The sequence below is a fragment of the Chelmon rostratus genome, chromosome 19 (genome assembly GCF_017976325.1).
Source record: "Chelmon rostratus isolate fCheRos1 chromosome 19, fCheRos1.pri, whole genome shotgun sequence".
NCBI classification, from domain to species: domain Eukaryota; kingdom Metazoa; phylum Chordata; class Actinopteri; order Chaetodontiformes; family Chaetodontidae; genus Chelmon; species Chelmon rostratus.
This window is the reverse complement of record NC_055676.1, coordinates 13,253,288-13,273,306: the sequence shown is the minus strand read 5'-3', so window position 1 is coordinate 13,273,306 and position 20,019 is coordinate 13,253,288. Positions and strand designations below refer to the sequence as shown.

Below are 20,019 nucleotides of genomic sequence, written 5' to 3'. Positions count from 1 at the left end.
GGGTGAAGGCCGTTCTTTTGTGCTTCGCATGTACTGACATCGTGTTGCACTTGCCATTATTCCCACCGTCCTAATTTGTTATCGGAAAGTTAACCCCTCCTAATGAATGCCTCTTTCCGCCCGAACAAGTAAATGTTATCATTCTAGGTAGTTGACCATTTTAACAACTGCCTCAGGGCTTCTGAATCAAAGTGAATGTTCCCTGTCTGATTCTCTACCTGAGCCTTGTACATATCAGAGCAAACGGTTGGTTGTTTTATCAACATGTTCACCTTTACTTTACAAGCAACTATTGATAATAATACCTGAACCTTAAATTGCTACAACACTACTTTTAAATTTTTGTCTGCTGTGCTATTGGATATCGGTAGAAAAACATTTCTCGTAGATATCTATGAAATTGCTCAATATAAAGCAAGTAGCCTATTCATGTACTGCGAGTATAAACCACATAACTCAAGGAGGGCTAAAAAATGTGCAGAACTTTCCAAATGGAAAAGTGGTCCAAACAAAGCCAGCATTGTTAAGAGGCATCTTACTGCATACAAAGCTTAACAAACCACCTGTGTCCACTGCGCAATAATTTTTTTTTGGTTAGCAGTACTAAACAGATGCTTTTTGGAAAAGCTGTTGTTGTTGCTAAGCAACTACTGAAACCCCCATCTGAAGCATGACACTCTTTTGCTAAAAGAATTATTTTCAAGTAATAGTTTGTCCTTTCAATTTCAAACAAGAAAAATACACTGCTGTGAAGACTGGTGCCTGCTGGACCTGTCGCTTTTCATACCGTTCAGGTATACAGCTGTGGTTGCTAATTAATTATGTGATTTACCTTAGCTTATTGCCTCCAGAGTTCCAGTGTTAGTTATTTCTATTGCTACCACAAAGTAGATGCTCTTTTGTGCCTCTTCAGTTTGTCTTGTTTAATGCAAATAGAGACAGAGACACTGATTCTATAGAGAGATTCATATTTGAACCATTAAATTAGTTTATTTTTGCTTGAGTAAACGTGGTCTATCGTGTGCGAAGCTGCTCCTTTCAACACTATTTTTTCTAGAAATCCACACAAACAATCCACACTATTTGTTGCATTATTTTTTGAGAGCCACAGAAATATCAGTACATCCTTGGCCTTGCTCTTGAGTGACAGAACAACAGGCTGTTTAAAAGGCATAAATCAACTTTTCTTGCCTCCCATTTTTATTTCGTAGTAGAACGGGGGTGTTCGAATTCTAACCTTGTAAATGATCTGTGTCGTGAGCTTTAAAAAGAGCCAGAGTTTGGCGCATCTTCACATTTCTGAGAGACACGAGGTATGACAAATAACAAACAAGGGTACAAATGATTTACTTCTCTTTCTAGATCCATTCCAAATATATTCAAATGTTAAAGCACCATAGCAATATTTCTGCATATTTGAGCCCATTTACTACAAATCAGTGTATACGTTGCTGCTAATTATTTTTCAAAGCTGGTTTTTACACTTTTTTGTCCTCATGATCATTTCACTGCACTGTAAAAATAGACTTTAAATTTGCTTTTGTCTTGTTTAATCCATGCTGATCGTTGTGTCTAATGCTTTGCTTATAGTTGTGCCATGGTTGCATTGTAATGCACATGAAATTGCAAATCGGATTGGAAGGTCTGCACCGCATTAAAATGCAACAAAAGCAGCTATTATCACGCTGATAGTTGACCTATCTCTCAAGCAAGTTTTGACATCTCCACAAGTTCATTTATGGAAATGAATTGAGATGAATGGCTGTAGGAAAACAGGCTCAGAGGTGCACAGCACTATGCCGTGCTTTCAGAAAGGGTCAACTGCCAATGTGGAGTGCAAGTCATTTTTTAGTAAATAAACCAAAGCACGCAAAATCACTGGTATGGTCACCAACACAAATCAGCCTCACGATCTAGGCACAGGAGCCCTCATAGCACATGACTATATTCAAACAACAGGTTATGTCTATGAACATTACAGTGAAATGGTAAGGCTGTCTTGTTACTATAGTTACAAAGCCATGGCTCTAAGAAAAACCTTAATAAATGATCCCTTGCATGCTTTCCTTTGATTGCAGTATTGAATATTGTGTGTCAGATGCCACCCTTGAAGTACCTAACTACACGTTATACACAAGCTGTATACAAACTACGACAGTAAACATTAAAATCCTGTAGGCTCAGTCGTTACTATACATTGATTATGGAGTGTGGAGTCATTTGCTGTAGAGAGAGAGAGAGAGAGAGAGAGAGAGAGAAAAGAAGACTAAACGGTAGAGTCAATTCCTTCGCTAAATGAAGCTGCCGCCAGGTTGCCATCTTAAGTGTTCTTCTTAGTGGTCATTACACTCAAGTGGAACAGGCCCACAGAACAGCGCAAAGGAACAAAACAGTGCATTTGACTGAAATCATCCCTCTGTGTAGATGCAGGAGACCTGGCTGGTGCTCTGGTCCACCACAGTGAAGAAATCCCCTCCATGCAATTCTTGATTAGGAGCTACGTCCTGCGCTTGGCTGTGGCCATCAAATCCTGCAGATGCACCCACACGCCCACACACACACACACATAAATACACAGATGCATGTATGCACAGCGAGAGTTGTGAAATCCACTGACAATAAAGTGCTCATCCTAGAGCAATTTTGGTTTGACTCTATTTTCATTACCTGCCACGCAGGAAAAAGCTGTTTGCAAGGTGGCCGCCCCATTGGGAATATTGACTGCTGGAGGGAGGCTGTCACCAAAGGCATCGTCTTGCATCAGGTGACTCGAGCTGGTCTGTGCTGTGATCCCACCATATTGCGGAGGACAGTAAAGCATCTTCATCTGCCCTGCGAGCTCTACCACGTAAATGAGAAAGCCTCACTCTTTTATCCTTATTGCGAAGAACAACTCAATTAAAGTCTATGGCTTTTTCTCCTTACATTATACATTCTGAGGTCTATCGTCAGCGTTAGACCTTTTAAGTGAAACAAATTGTGCATTTCTGTCATTTCAAACCCTGTCTTCATCTCAGCAGTTAAAACTAAATCGTGTGTTTCTGAACACCTTGTCAACATCACTGTGGCTGTCATCTCCGAGGGGAAAAGAGGTGATGTCTATTTAAAGGTACATAGAGTGGAGCTGCCTGATCCTGTCTAACTAGAAAAAAATCACCAGCCACCTGCTACACATCATAAAGATATACTGGATGATTAATGTGCATGAGAGAAAATCTGTTCAAACAGATTGTCAAACTGCCCAGACATTTGCTAATAGGCTCTTCAGATCTGAAACGTGCAATATACTCCTGTTTAAGAAAAGCCTCCGCTTCTGCGCAACGGCCGTCATATCTATTTCAAAAAAACCTTAAGAACACGCTAACGATAGACCTCTGAGTACCTGGACTGTGATCTGCAAGATCTGGAGGCTGGCTGGGGTGCTTAACATCTTGGTTGTTCTGCAGGGACGTCCCGTTGGGAGGATGCGGGAGGCAGGTGGAGGAGCAAGTCCCACACTGGTCCCCTGGGAAGAGCTGGTGAGGGGAAGGATCAACAAACCTGAAATATTTCAGACTGAAGTAAATACTCTGCTTGTGGAATTAAGAAAAAGAACAATATATATTATTAAAAATGAAAAAAACATATTATTTGTGGTATTCAGTGGACCAGGCAGAAAAAATCCTTCCATAAAATTAATTTCCAGGGAATTAGTGCTTCATGGTTCAATTTCACGATACTTTTGAGGATCTGTAAGGTGAATCTAATATTTTAAATATTAAAACATTTATAAATATTTTTCACACATAAAAATGGAATCAAGGATCACAGTATATTACAGTGCATTCTGCAAGCTTTAAAGAAGCAGTATCTTTGCAGGGTTACCGTAATGAAATGCAATGCATCCTACAGGTGTTACAGATGCTGTGTATGATTCAGTGTATGGTATTGGTATATGGTAAAAAAAGTAAGAAATAATATCACACATTGTACAAAGCTGTACCTAATTATATCAATCAGTGCCATCATGCTCTCTTTTTAAACCACTTACTGTGGATTTCAAACACTAAAGAAATCAAAAACATCCAAAATGGCAAACTGCATCGACCTCTGACCGCCTTTAAATGAGAATTTTGCAAACTCAGACTTTAACAAACAACTGTGTTCTGTCTTATTCCATATTTGCCAGAGTCCCACATGAAGGCATGGTAGCCGGTTAGCCTGCAAATAAAGCATGAATGAATCCATCCATCATGAGGTAATGACAAGGTGACAGTTTCACACATTGGGTGTAAATTGGACACAGTCTTCGGCGAGCACTGGTTCCTCAGGCATTCACGTGACATAAAACTGTCCTCATCTTTCTCTGCCCTCAGGCAAGGTTTTACTCGCTTGAGTGACGTGCATGAGATGGACAACATGGCGCGTATTTGAAATGAGCACTTAAAGGAATGCACAGAGCTCTCTCTTTCAGCTCAGGTTTTTCCGTCTTTGCTACATCTGTGCAACTGCATCTGCTTTCATGAATTTCTCTGCCTCACTTCCTGAGCAATATTCCGCACAGCTGATTTGACCCGTCGTTTCAAGCGCGGCATAATTCGGGTACAACAATGGAGAGACACAGTGCACTAGCCGTAGGATGCCTCCTGCTCCGACTTTAAACAGAATTTAAAAGCACACATATGGTGTTACTGCTCGCAATAAAACAGACTCTGCACAATACTGAATGCGCCATCTCAGGTGTTTAAGTTATCCAGTTCATGACCCCAAGATTAATTCTCTCTGTTTGCCAATTGACATAAGTGGCAACAGAAGCACTCTACAGGCACTTTATGGTGCAACACCAGGTCAGTCACAGCATTTTCCAACACAATAGTGTAAGACTATGCCTTTAATTTGTTCCTTCATCACTCTTGTATATAGATAATGGATCAAGACTGCGTCTTCTGACTGTTGTGTAAAATAGAAATGCTCATTTAACTTTTTTTTTTCTCCAAGTCTGGGTTGTATTAGAGTTCAACCCTACAGTAAATCATTACCTTAATTTTCACACCTCTGTTGCTCATTTGCACAACATTAAGAAAATCAAGGACATTGCTTTCAGATTCAGATAACTCATTGATAAATACAGAGGATTAAACCAGAAGATTTAAATATTGTTCAGTGGCCATGGCAGCTGACACCCCCACTGTTTCGCCAAGAAACACGTTTGCAAGCCAGAGTTTGCCGACAATATACAAGGACTGAATGGGAACCGAAAGGAATCCCAAAAAAAGTGTACAGAAAATGGCAACAAGGATTTTACAATTGATTTAACATCTAAAAAAGTAATTACAACGTCTCTCTTCTCCCACTGGACCTTAAATGGTATTTTCTAGATTTTATGATTCACTTATTGAATTCCTTAGCCGCTCTTGTCGGTGGCTATAGCATCCATTAATACCAGCGGTCGAGACCAATGAGGCAAGGCGAGGTCTGCTTTCAGAGGCCAATTGTCTACCCAGAATCCTGCAGTGAATGCTTTGGCCTACCGCTGATACGAGAACAATCGGAGCCAGTGAGGAGCCATGAGCATCTGGCTGCTCAGAGCGACAGAAATACTTTATCACATGCTTTGAAGTGTATGGATGAAGGGGGTATTTTCCTATGGGCCGACCAGGGAAATGTGTTGCTGGCATTGCCCAACCTGTAAAGCCTCTTTCCAGCCATAGCACCCACCCACCCACACACACCAAACAAAAAACAAAAAACAAAAAACAAAAAAGACAACCATTTATACTCTTTTATCAGGGTGCAAAATAGTGCTTTCTTTTAAACTGATTATTCTAATTATGAGCTTATAGACTTGAATCCATGACAACCAATGTTTAAGTTGATTGTCTGAGATCATCAAAAGGGAGAAAAGAGCATTTAAAGGAGTCATGGTTCAAAGTTGTAAACGTGCCAATGGGAATGCAAAATGAAAAGAAAAAAACAGTTGGCACGTTGAACAAAGCTAACTGCTCCAACTGTTGACTCGTATGTTGCTGCACATGGTTATATTTCACAGCATTTCAAATAGATTAACATGAAAAGGCTTTTTTCTTATGAATGATGACATGCACACGCTAACACAGTATGCATTTACATCACCTGTAAGAGGGTTTTAGTGACTTTTTTCCACCAAAATTCCTCTTACATCATGTACATATGCATAAACTGAAGTATAGTATACTTTGAATTATTAATTTTGTGAATATCATTTCAAATAAAAAACTGTCTGATGTACCTGTAGTTATCTTCTAAGGAGCACAAGAGAGCCAGGTGAGGATTGCTGGAGGAGTCTTGTCCCTGTGGAGCAGCTGAGGAACAGGGATGACAGACACTTCAGTGCTGTCCACCACAGCCTAAATCTAATGGATAAACCTATTATGTGCACATGGTTGCAGGCGGATACGCTTAAGTATCTAGTTTTTATATCAAACATTTCACTGAGCCAGGGAGCCAGGGCCTAGACATACCAGCGTACGACTCATGGGACGCACCGGGGGAAGAGTTCAAGTTGTTGTCTATCCTTGCCAGAGGGGAAAGGCTCGGTTGCAGAGGGTGGATGGTTAAACAGTCTGTCAGCGTGTCCTGGGTCACATCAGCAGTGGATTTCATCTGGACAAGTGGCACATGAACATAAACAGTGAATTTTCTTTTCATTGTTGTTTTTAATGCAAGAAACGCAGCTCAAAGTGCTCTCTAACAAAGAAAACACATGCACCTAGTGCTTCACATAAAAAAAGACAAAGAAAAAAAAAGAAGGTAGAATAAGGATGAAAACAGAATAAAGAGCATGCGTAACGTAAGCTGGAAAATAACACCACTGAATAATAGTAATAGTAATAAAATAAAGCAAAGAACGCATGAAATCAAGTAAAATACAACATTTTAAAACATATGCTTTGCAGAAGCATACATGCCAACTTCTATTCTGGCGATTGCGTTGGCATGTTTGAATATGTTGCAGGAATAGAGGACTATATATGCAATACAAACTACTATATAGAAAGATAATCAGTGTAAATACATTTAATGGCTAAAGCAGAATACATGCCAGGCATAAATAGTATCAAACACTGGGTTATTATGAAAATCTTAAGGATGCCTGTTTGCTACCATCAGAACTATTTGCAAGAAACAGTGAATGAATACTTGTTGTACACTATAACCGAGGGTTTCGCATTGGTCTTGGTAACAAACAAAAATAACTATCTATCTATGTTCTCCATTTTGAGAATCATCAGTCAAATCACAATTACATTAAACATCTATGCGAGTTTCAGATGCATGTGGGAGACTTTGTAAAATGTCACTTTTTTTAGTAACTACCCACCTTCTTTGTCTGTATCTATGGTGACATCGCCCTCGGTAGGAGCGAAAGAGCATAAATCTCTAACACGCATGCAAAAATCTGAACGGCAACACTGCAGTGCCAAGGCGTGAATGTTTGTGATGGAGTCGCCCTCAGTGGAAAATAAAGCAGGTGAAAACATATGACAAACAACATAATTAGGTGTATTTCTGTGTGATCTCGCCCTGAAGTGTTAATGTAAACGGATGCATGAATTGATGAGCACACTTGCTGGATATTTTCATCAGGCTGCATGCACGCCTTGATATAAGTTAACACAAGTTTCCCTATTCTGTAAACAGTTAGGTTGCAGAGCTTAACATTGTGGGCTGGAGAGCACATCATCAGTATATACTTAGTCCTGTCTGCTAATTAGGACCAATGACAGCACAACGGCACTGAGCTGTGCAGTTTGCTAGTAAAAAAACATACTCAAGTACAACAGGGTTTGTTCAGAAAGAAGCAAAACTCTAAATGAAGAATTGTATTACTGCATGCACTGTAGCGTGTACCTTCTTCCGTAGCTGTCGTTCTTTTGTGGAGTGGGATTTCACGTGTTTCCTCAAGGAGCTGGGATCAGTGTAACGCTTGGCACAGCCAGGCACTTGGCATGTATATGGCTTCTGTACAACCGCAGACATATGGAAACTTGTAAGGTTCCTCATAGAGGCAAAGTACACACAATACACAACCTTTGTAACAAAATCCATAATTGCTCATGCCTGCGCAAGGCTGCCACTCACTGTTTCCAGGTGTGTACGCTGGTGTTTAGCTCTGTCACTTGAGTTGCTGAAGGCCTTGTGACATCCCGGGTGCTGACACAGGTAAGGTTTCTCCCCCGTGTGGCTGCGCAGGTGGATCTTCAGATTTTCTAGACGGGAGAAAGCCTTCTTGCAGCCCTCGAACTGTAACCAGATGCAGACACAGCGAAAGTAGTCAAAGCAGTCCATTGCCCCCAAGTAGCCACAGATTAGCAGCATTTCGACTACATGCATTTAAAACAGACCTAGGGGTCGCTGGTTTGAACTCTTTTATGTTTGTGGCTGTTGGCTCCATCTAATGCAATATTCAATATAAGCTCTACAAGCACCTCCAACATGATATTGCGTATGTACATGGAGCTAAGAACTGGAAGTCACTGCAGAAAAAGGCCTGCTGACCTCAGTGTGTGGGAGGGAGTGGAAGAGGAAACACAGAAAACCTTTTGAATGGAAAAATGACCATAATTTAGTCACAGCTGACACTCAAATAAGCCCTAACCGCTCTATGCTACAGCAGTTTCATGGCTGGCAGGCAAGCAGCTATAAAGCAGTGAAGCAGCAGAGGGGGAAACATTTGGGAGAGACAGGTGCGTTTTAGTTTGATGACGAGTTTTCGTTATCTAGCCACAAGTGAAACTCCTGCCTATTATTAGCAGTGGGCAGACTGTACATGTTTAATTATCATACAACCACATTGTCCTTCGTATCAGCTACTTCCTACTACACTGCAATCATTTTGTGAGTTTGTACTCTGCAATTTCAATGAGCTCTATGTATGCTTTATATAGATGCTGGTGTTTACTGGAGAAAGTGCAAACACACACACTAAGAAAATAACATACCCCAAATGAACTATTTTGGTTGCAGTCATGATGCTGCTCTCACTATCAGTTAGTTAGATTCAGTCCCAGTGATAATTAAGCAAATTTACAGAGGCACGAATGCGGCAGAAATATACGGTTGGTTCTCACCTATTTTCTTTTTCTTTTCTGTTTTGTAGTTGTGCACTCCTGTTGCAAACTAGGAAACTGTTGTCACAGTGATACTGGGACCTTAAAATAGTTCACACAGATAGAATCATGAGGCTTTGTGCTTTCAAACGATGCACACTTTGTCAGAACTGAGTAAGGTTTAACTGCAGGCTACCTCTCAAAAGATAGAGTAACAACGCCCCAGAAGCAGGCTGCTGTTGGTTAAGCATTTTTAACTGCAACACAAATTCTGTTTAATACTTCAAAATAATAGAATGTACATTTGTATTTCTCATACTTCAAACAAATATCATATTTGAAGTGATGCATTTCTGATGGTTGTGTCCTGCACCAGCAGGGGTCAGTGTTCATACACACATCACTGAGTTGTCATCTGTGTTTTGAATCCCTGGTTGTGCATCACCTTGACAGCAGTTGGTAGCTATGAATTACAAAAAAGTCAAATCACTTCCAGAAGACTATTCTTAATACGTTTATAACACATCTCACACTGAAGAATAATACATTATAACAGCCTCATACACACAACCTTGAACTACGTCTTGGGCTTCAGGGAAATACAATTAGCAACCCACACCAACAAAGCAGCTCCTTTTTGCTGTATCACAAGAGCACAGTGACTTCACAGCTGCAGAATGTGACTCATCAGAGCTTTTCTTTTGTAAGATCTGGTCTTTACTCTCCCTCTTCCTGTTCCCAGGGGGTTTGGAATGTCCTTACTAAGCTTTATGGAGAAAACACACAGACCATGTCCAATTTTGTTATTTTTCCTCTAAGGCCAGATTCCTCACATACTGATACCTCTCAGTCATGAAATTATAATGTTTTTTTCTTCCCTTTAATAGATCACTAATAACATTCCCCTGCATTCCACCAAGAAATACTTTCTTGCGACATGGCTATTTCCTGACATCTATCCTCAAAAACTATAGCAAGCTATAACAGGTTTCTGCATTTGAACTTAAATTCTTTTACATTTTATTCCACTTTTTTTTTTTTTAATTATTATGACAAATCTTTTTGAATGCCAAATGGATGGTGGCTGTATTCTGGACATTTTCTAAAAAGCACAAGGTTGAGATTTGACCAGCGATGCATATGAAGAATTCTGAACTTTTTGTCAAAGCAAGTAGACTAAAATAGAAACTGAACAAAAACAGAAGAGAAGCACAAAATGAGAAGAGCTTCTTGCCACACACTTGACTTTCCAATTCTGCTGTATTATAGTTAATGCTCCTTCATAAGGCGATGTAGTGGCAAAGTGGACCAACCCTAAATATAGTCTACAGAAAAGAATTAACAACAGACTCCTAAGCCAGAGTAGCACAATATAAAAAACCCCAGCACAGACAGAGATAAATAGTCTTTCAGAAGCAAAGTGAACGGACAAGTGAGAACCAGCATAAAGCTAAAATACTGCCAAGACTGCAGGACTAGCCAGGGGTGGGTAACTGTGTAAGTCTCTCTCTGTCTCATGAAGCTCTCATAAAGCACGGAGGGCTTTTTAGTTTGTCGCGAGGGACGTTTGAGCTGAAAAGAAAGCAGCATGGCTCCTCAGTGTAGATCAGTGTTACAGCCAACTTCTGACAGGTCCTGGCAGGTACTCATGGCCTGGCTGAACAATGACAGCTGCAGTCTGTGCCAGCAGAGTCTGTCCAGAGCCCAGTCTTACTCTGAGGTCAATTCACTCTGGACTCCACTCCTCTCTGTTTCACCGCTGATATTTCTACCCTCTTTTTGCTCTTTTTGTTTCACCTGTTTCCCTATACTGTATATTTTTAGCTTTTCTCTCCCTGTCCCCGTTGGCTCGTAAATTCCTGGAGGGATGTTACATGAAAAATAACAGTTTGGGCACAGCTACTTAAAATGTTGGACAAAATGTTTCAACAGGAAACAATAAATAAATCATAAGAACCGTCATTTATAACATCATAGGTAATAAACTGTCAGTAATTGGTATCAGACCTAAATTTTCGAGGACACTATGTTGGTTTTCTTTTGTTCACATTGTTTTTAAAGCTTGGAACGCAACAAAAGAAAAGCCAACCAGTGCGGAATGACAGATGCTGTAATGTGAAAATGTATTCTAGGTATTAAAGCATTATTTCCTGGTGCCAAAACCACGTTAGTTCCCTCCAAACAATTGTAAGGAAGGTGTTTGAAATGCTGTCGAACCTGAAATCTTATCAGGCCGACCTCAGTGGCATTCGGCTCTACGGCTTGGATTACAGCCTGCTCATGTAGGGAAACTTATTAGCAAGTGAAGTTTCATTTTCATTCTATGCAAATGCACAGAATGATCACAGCATGAATAATGCAGACTGAGAGAAAGAAGATGAAGTAACTCTTGGCCACCTTTTGCCAATAAATGATGCTCACCGGTGCTTATTGTTGTTTTACAAAAAACATTCAGTGTATTTGACTTTAGAAAATAATGAAAGATAAGAAAACTATTTACTCTGTTAGTCTAAATGAAATTAATCTGAGTTGGAATTTTCAGTGTGGACATATTCAGTGTTGGAGTGGTGGCCACAATGTTAAGTTAATTAGCGCAAAGAGCCAAGCCATTTCTGCACTACCTGAGGAGAAACTAGCAAAATGGTAATGATATACAAAAAAAAACTGTCCTTGCAATGATGAGAAATCTCTTGCTTGGGCTTCAAACAGTGCTTTTAAAATCTCTCATGGTTAAAACACTGTGACAGATGCAAATAGAGTCAAGGGTATGCTAACAAACTGTTCACTGTTCAATCATCATTAAACAGATTGTGAGATGACAGGTACAAGCCTGAGCCTGCCCTGTACGTTCACTGTGTAACAAGAGCTCGCTCATTGTTCTGCCGCCGGCTTGCACTTCGTTTATCACACATCAGTCTGTCCACATGCCAATCATTTCCAAAGGAAAACTGGGCGCCATGTCTTGGACTATTGTATTAATCTAAAGAGGGGCTCTTTCACGGGAAATTAGCTTTCTCTAAATATTAAAGTACATTTTGCTTTTCTAAGATTCAGAGTTTTCATATCGAGTGCTTCCTTGGTTTAATGGGAGTCACTACAGGTGAACAGGGAAAAAAAATGGAAAACACAGATATCATCATGAAACTTCACCAGCTGGTTACTCGCATCAAGGCGATTATTTTTTTTGTATTCTGAAATGTTATGTTTAAATATGCAAATCTAATCAACTATGCGCTCATTTCCAGAACAGAATTTTGTTGACATATTGAAGCCTAACGATTTTTTAGAGAGGATCTTGGATATCTCTTTTTATCACTCCATGAATCAGAACGTATCGTCAAGAGGTATAAAAAATAAATAAATACATTTTCACCTTGTTTCCGAGAATAAACTGTTACAGAAATCTGTTACAGAGATGAATGATACAAGAACAAACCCTCAGAATATAAAGAGGAATAAAACTGGAAAGTCTGTGTGTATGTAAGTGCCACTGAAGTGAGGATTTTTGGCTCAGAGAATGAGATTAAACTCATTTTGAGAAAACAGCCTTTAAAGGCATGTATTGAAAAATTCTGTCCATTTTTAGACAAAAATAAGACACATGGAAAATACGGTAGAAATAGATATCACCCTGTAGATAACTCACTTTAAGACAATAACTTTTTGTATTATACATTTTCTGAAATTAAATATGTAAATGACACGTTATCTATTGCAGAAATGTCCAGAACGAGTCCAAGATACACCTAAATGTGGATCTTGGACATTTTCTTTCCACTTGTCTGAAAGGAGAAGGGTTATGTAAGCAAAATAGCCCAAAATCTCAAAATCGACCAGAGCGTGAAAAAAAAAAAACAATGCTTCTGTGAGCAGTGTCTCCCAAGAGGGAGCAGAAGCGAACACATGCACAGACTCATGCTCGGATCTGTGAAACTGTTCAGGCATAGAGAGCAAAAAGCCTGCACTCTCGACACAGTGTTCAAACTTGACCTGAAGAAAATCCACACGGAACCTAAATATCTCATTAGAGGAACGACAAGTGCTGGCCCCCTCCCTCTTTATTCAAAATTAGCCTGAACTGTAGTTACTGTAGCACACACACAAGTGCCACTTCGTAGCAGTTTTGTTTTTGGCAATGGGTTGTGACCATGAATACTTTCTTCATTACTGAATGATTGCATGGAACGCGGACCCGTCCAATGATTGCGGCCCCATGGCAACAGAGTGTGCTTCAACTAATAAGTGAGTATTTTGGTACAAAAGGTCGACTGCAGGCATGCATGCCGTTAATAATTGACTTGTTGAAGGCAGTGACATGAGGCATGTTTGGCCGGTTGTTTGTCAATTACTCATCGAGGTCTCAAGTATTCTCCCACTGGGAGTCAGAAAGAGACACACGAGGCAGTTAAGAGCGGCGTGCAATCCACACATCATTTTTTAGCGAGCGGCACAGCTCTATGGATGGCGGTGTTGGTCTGTCTGTCTGTTTGGTCCCCTCACATCACATTCAAAACAAACAACCACACTGAAGAGGCATCGTCAAATTAAACCACAGCTGAAAAGCAGATCATCCATCTCGGCAAACAAAGCTACCAGTTCATTAATAATCAGGCCCATGGAAAACGCCAACTCTTTGGCCACAAACGCAGACCTGTAGAGAGCCAGACTGCGGGGCATCACCTTCCCAGAACGACGGCCAAGTCTGTCAGACGGTGGCCCGGCAAACCCCCCCTGCTGACAGACCCAGTAGCTACTAGAGAGCCATGGTGCCATGCCAGATCTAAAGTGCTAGGCATCCTTTGTGCCGATTTAATAACTACATAATTGAGTTAACTCCCATGTCAATTATCACAGAGCTCCGCTAATTACCCCATGGCTAAAGTTAAGAGAAGAGCCAGAGCATATTTTTGATCTAAAACCTTGGCCATAAACACAGAGCACATGAAGGCGATTGCCCTAAAAAGGCTTTTTTTCCCTGCAGCCTGAGGCTCGAAAGCCTTCAAATAGATACTGTGGCATTGAATGTAACACTGAATATTGAACTTGATGAGTCCCTGACATTCATCATGTTCCTGCTTTGACTGCATTAACTCAGACCTCTCAAAGATGAGTAAAAAAAGAAAAGTCATTTGATTCAGATTTAGCTGTGCTATCTGTGTATTGTTAGGAGAGAGAGGGCGCACAGGCTCTTCGTTTCTGAGAGGAAGATACACAAAGTATGAAAATAAGGTAGAGACTCGGGTTTTGCAGGGTGATCTGCATGGTGTACCGTGCACTTGTTGGGCTTCTCTCCCGAATGGACCCTCATGTGGATAAGAAGCTTGTATCGGGCATTGAAGGGCTTGAAGTTGCGTGGACAGCCCACCCAGTAGCATGTGAAATCCTCAGCCTTCCGCTGGTCAACATGCAGCTTCTCTATGTGCCTTACCAGCTCCTCCTTTTGCTCATAGACTGCACTGCAGTTTAACCACCTGCAGCAGTGGGCCCCGAAGTCCTCCAGCTCTCCTTCTTCTTCCTCCAGCATTGGGACCTGGGGTAAAAAGCTCACCCCATGCCGAGGAGGAACCATTGGAGCCTGTGTGAGAGGGTCCTGAGAAGGGGGCTTTATTTTGCAGTGACGGCGAGTGAGGTGGACGTGCTGGTGTGAGTGGTAGGGTGGTGGAGGTCCCAGTGGAGTAGCAGCTTCTTGGATTGTAGTCAAGAGGGATGGCTGTAACAGTAGATGGGGCAGAAGGTTGTTGGTGGTTTGGCTGCAGCTCTCTGAAGTCTTCTCCAGTGCCCCTCCTTCCTCTGGGAGGCACTGCTGCTCCACCACCATGTTAGCCATCTGGCTCTCCAGACCCCCTCCCTCTTCAAGCATCTGCATGCGGCCACACTCTGTCTGCGGGGCCAGGGCCTGCGAAGACCCTGGCACGCTGTGGGGATGGGCCTGGGGGATGCAGCAGCCTCTCACACCCAGGAAGTGACCGTAGCCCTCTGACTGGACAGGTGAGAGGGCGGGGTGGGAGGACGGAGAGCAGCGGGACCCGTTTATATAAGCCACGAGCGAGTTGGGCGAGGTGCGTATGATGGAGTTGAAATCAATACCCATGACGTCTGACAAAGGCGAGGTGGAAAGGGCTCTCTTCTTAGCACGAGAATGCCTCGGGCTCCCGGCATCGCCGAAGAGGTACGAGGGCAGGGAGGCAGAGGTGCTGGTGCCTCCTGATACGGTCGTGCCAGACATGGCCGTGCCAGGGGAAAGGCTGAGCTGCATGCCTCCCTCGCTGGCCTGGGCGGAGCACTGCGGTAGCCCCAGTGGAGGAAGCACACGGTAGCCATATGTCCAGTCATGTCTGCCACTAAACACAGACTGTGTTTCAAACAGACTTAGCGTAGTGGATGCCAGGGATTCTCTGGACAGTAAGGATCTGAAACAGATCGTTGTTATTCACTTTAGTATCACTCTTAAGGTTTAGCAAGCTCATCAGCACATATTATGATAATATATAATCATATTATTGATATTGCCCACCTGGCATCGGTGTGGGGTATCGGCAAACTGTGCGGATGCGATGGGGGAAGTGGCGCTGCGGGCCCGGCGGTATACTGCTGACCTGCGGGAACAGTCATAGGGCTGCTGGTCACCGTCAGGTTAGCGGCAGCTGGCTGACCGAATACTTCCATGGTGGGCCCAGACACAGAGCAATCTGCTGGACACAAGGCCCAAATTAAAGGGAGAGAATTTAATAAAGGTTACAGCAGAGCAGCTTTTATCCACATTCAACAATTGTCCACAGATCAGTCGAGAGTGTGAAAATAATATCCCACAACTGTCTGGAAAAGTCATTAACAAATGCAAATCAGACTCAAACGCATCACAATTAGTCTGTTTTAACTGTTTATACAGTAGTTTGTGGAATTTCCCTCGCCAGCCTGAGCGGGCTAGAGACACTTTCTGCTCTGTTAATCACTAATGAGCTTTTCACCTCCTTCCACTTTTCCTCTGTAGAAATTTTAGGGGCAAGTTTTATGCTTGGTTAATTATCAATAACAGGCCGAGTTTGTTTTGAGCTGGGGGTTACAGCCCGAATTCTGCAGAGCCAAGATAAAGTTCTGGAGACTAAAGTTACACTCAGAGATATTTTTAACCTTTTTTTTGTTACCTTTGAAGCTGTTGTTAGAGGAGCAGAGTCCCGTCTGTATGGTGGCTGTGGCTGTTGTTGTGGTGGTGGTGTGCTGGTGTGGGGATGGGGTCTGCATGTTTGCGTGCTTCCCATTGGTCAGCACCTGCCTGCGGAGGCTCAGGGTTGGCAGCACAACATGGCTCCTGCCCTGTTTCCCAGAAGCAAAGGAGTGGATGGCCCCGCTTTTCACTTTCTCAATGCCCACGGAGGGGCTAAGGCTGGCCCTTTGTGGGGAAGACATGGATGTCCTGACGGACTGGGACTGGTGTCCTCTGATCATGCTCAGTGACGGGGACACGCTGCAAGGAGACACCAGGAGCTGACAACCTTTTCCGCTCATGGCTGAAGCTGATTCATCAGCGTGAGCTCTGAGCTCGTGAGGGAGATGATTCAAGCAGCTGCAGTTTGGAAAGTTTGCTTTAAACAGGATGTGACAAGGCACTGCTCATACCTAGGGAGTGATTCAAAAACGACAAATCATAAACATATACAAAGCATTTGAATATGGTAGTAAGACATCAAATGCAACATTAATGCAACAGAGCAGTCTTTGCACTTTGAACTAAAACTTGTAGATAACCACTCAGCTACAGACAATCCAGCTGCACTGCACTGTTAGACTGTATCTATAAAAATAAAAAAATGTATATGAATTAATAAATATGCTGACTGAGTTAGTATGTTCTGTAGTATCAGCATGTTTCCACTTTTTAAAGTTAAAGTTTAGGCTATAAAAATAAGTTTTTCCACTTTAGTGCACATAAGCAGCAGCTGCTCAGGTTGATCTCCTCGAAATATCATGTAAAGTGGCCTCAAACAGTACAAAACAACAAACAATAAAGACCTTTGCTATCAAGTTTTTCATCACGCTGCTGTTGTCGATGGCGCCTCCACTCACCTGTTGTCGTCGTCGCAAACACTTTTCCCAGAGTGACATGTCAGGATGAACGGCTGGTGCGCTCCGCCGGGCTGTGAGTGCGGTGTGGAGGGCAGCCGCAGCAGCAGCAACAGCAGCAGCAGCAGCAGATCAGACGCCGTCTTTCTCCAACACTTTGTGATGGGTGTGCACTGAGCAGACGAGTCGAGCCTCTGAGGAGCCTCTCAGTTTGAACGGCGGCGTCCCGCCTCACGCGCCTGTTTCCAGGAACTTCTTGTCTTTCACCGATTGACCCTTTCTGCCCCTGACACGGCTTCATGTGGACGGCGGCATTTCAGACTGAGTGGACCTCAACGATTTAGAACTACAAAATTATATGTTTGTGTGTTTATCGGGCTTCTACGAACGCCTAGAAAGCGTTGCGCGCGCGCGTGTGCAGTCTTTAGGTGAGCGCGTGCTCCATCATACCATGAAAAACGTCTTTCTGCCGAACGGCATGTTGATATATGAATATCATTTTTTAATATTCCTTTTTAAATTACTGTTAATTCAAATTTCTGAAAAGAAAAACTCTTTTGGCATTTGTTTTTCACACCTTTTCCTCTTTAAAACAGTTTAAACCACCATCACTCACGCAGTAGCTAATTTAAATTAAAGAACAAGCAAACAAGCAAATATTAGGTGGTAACCTAAAAGATATTTATTTTGAGGTATAAAGCCGCAGCGATACACAATCCACAAAGTAGGCTATTTTGAAAGGGAGTATGAGCTTCCTGCCTCAGAGTTGCCTAACTTTAAGTAACATGACAAGGCCTCCATGTTCAGTTTTTTTTTTTTTTGATGAAATGTACTGTACCTTTTTCTTCTTAGTGAAACAGCGAATTCTTTATGCTGTTCTGAAAAGGAGAAAAATGTTTTTAAGATGATTTTAAATGCAGTTATTTCAGTACATAACATGCTGGCCCAGATTCAGGATTGCAGGCATTCTTTCATCTGTCTTTTGCATTTCAGAGAGACCTGTTTGCTGAAGTTTTTGCTCTACAAAACAAATTCTGTGCCGCCGAACATTCTTACCGTTTCATTTTGAACCTTGCACGAATCTACCTGCTCTGTTCCACCGCTAACACTATCCTCCTCCACCTCCTCCTCCTCCTCTCACCCTCCACCTCAGCTCAGACCCCACTGTTTTGCACTTTTCTCCTGGCTGAGTGTTTGCTCTGTAGATCCTGCTCCAGGTTGCCATGGAAACCAGCATGTTTATAGGAGGAGGGATGGTCGCTGTTCTCGGGGGAACATAGACAGGCTCTGCTCCATAATCTATAATACTGATGAACCTACAGCCTGACAGGCAGCATCCACTAAATGAAAATGCTCGTGTAAATAGATGATGCTCACCATCATCTTGTGGTGTCTTGAGTGGGGGATGACTAACTGAAGTCTGCAGTCAGTCATAGCGACTGCAGAGAATTTGCATTGATCAGGTGTTCTGTTAAGTTCCAGAGACTTAATTGGCTTATGGGCTGTTTTCACTGCATTATCTAAAACTAGACTTCATTGAGGATGCCCTGCTTGTCTCTGTTATCTATAAAATATGCCTGTTGGACTGTTTGCTAAATTAAAACCTTTACTTTTGCAGCAGGAAAATCACTGACTATGAATTAATTTGGTCATTTGATGGTTTAGATGGATCATTTGAGATTTCAGATAAAAGAAATTATGGTTTTGAATATGAAGTGGCAGTGACCTCTGGTGGGCTAACATTAAATTACTACCTGTGAAAGCAAGTCAGTGGGCCAACATTCATTCAGTGTGTTCAGCTCCACTTCATCACAATGTCACTTTTCACACTCATATTCCTAATATGATGTGTTTAGAAGCATTTTTTTATTGTCTTTTTAAAAAACAGTTATGCGCTGCAGACTTTTCTGCACCCATCTGTTTCTGTGTGATGTGTTCCTTCTTTTGCCAGCAGGGGATACTATTAGTTCACCAGTGGGGTGGTTGCAGCCTGTTTAATAGCACCATAGATTTTCAGATACAGATGAAAGAATAAGAAAAAAAGATTCAAGAAAGGACAAAGTGTTGTGCTTGTGAAGGTCACCGAGGTAAGACTGCTCCATGTTCACATGATTACATAAAATACTCCTCTACATCTTCCAGGGATCTTGCTCGCTTCAAGCAGAGATCCACCAGCCCCACTGCGTTTTGGCCTCCTCTTCCGTCGACTAAGTGAGTCATGAAGCGTTTCCAAATGTCAGAGTGTAACAGGACGGTGAAGCGTCTGAGCTCGAGGCAGAACACTGATGTAGCTCCTCTTCTCGACGACAAACCCTGACACTCGGAGCAGTGCTTTCATGTATATGCTCATGCTGGATAGCATTTGCAGCTTACGGTCCTCTCGGTCAAGCAGAAACATGTCGTTCCTTTAATGTGGTCCAAGGCCTCCTCCATGCATCCTCCAAACAGAAGCACAGTATGTTTTCAGGAAAGGATGTGAGGAGAGAAGGTCAGCTGTGAAACTGTGAAAAAACTCCACGACAAGTAAAAAACCTAACCCAAGTACAATTATTTAAGTATTATCAGCAAATTGTACTTAGAGTATGAAAGGTAAAGGTACTCACTATGCAGGAAAATGGTCCCTGTCAGTGTTTGACTCTTATATCTGATGCTTCTGGATTAATATTACTGCTGCATTCATGTGTATGTTGCATTTTGTTGCTGTAGATGCTGAAGTTTAATCCACAGCAATGCATTGTATTTTATAAGATCGACATGTTTGTAGTCCCTTTCCTGTGAGAACCACGCAATTCTAAAAAGTCTATTTCAGCTATGTGACGATGCAATTTGCAGTGAATCCAAGAGGGTTTTTAAATAGTTTGTTTAGCTTAAGAAGCGGAAGAATTTTCTC

General features: G+C 42.1%; 1 protein-coding gene across 4 annotated transcripts; it reads right to left on the bottom strand.

Moving 5' to 3' along the window:
- Nucleotides 1-1,017: 1,017 nt before the first annotated feature.
- glis3 (GLIS family zinc finger 3) lies at nucleotides 1,018-17,190 on the bottom strand. 4 transcript variants are annotated; one of them, XM_041960351.1, is made up of 11 exons: nucleotides 17,133-17,190; nucleotides 16,214-16,685; nucleotides 15,583-15,757; nucleotides 14,338-15,478; nucleotides 8,101-8,262; nucleotides 7,870-7,980; nucleotides 6,480-6,621; nucleotides 6,248-6,320; nucleotides 3,383-3,540; nucleotides 2,668-2,841; nucleotides 1,018-2,530 (listed from the first exon to the last, which is right to left on the bottom strand). In XM_041960351.1, the coding sequence occupies exons 2-11, from the start codon at nucleotides 16,572-16,574 to the stop codon at nucleotides 2,409-2,411; spliced, it is 2,619 nt and encodes an 872-aa protein (XP_041816285.1). In that variant the 5' UTR covers nucleotides 16,575-16,685; nucleotides 17,133-17,190; the 3' UTR covers nucleotides 1,018-2,408. The 4 variants fall into 4 exon arrangements, with proteins under 4 accessions (XP_041816285.1, XP_041816286.1, XP_041816287.1 ...); XM_041960352.1 differs by having other exon boundaries at nucleotides 6,504-6,621; XM_041960353.1 differs by lacking the exon at nucleotides 1,018-2,530 and having other exon boundaries at nucleotides 2,693-2,841; nucleotides 3,383-3,515.
- Between the last annotated feature and the right edge of the window lie 2,829 nt (nucleotides 17,191-20,019).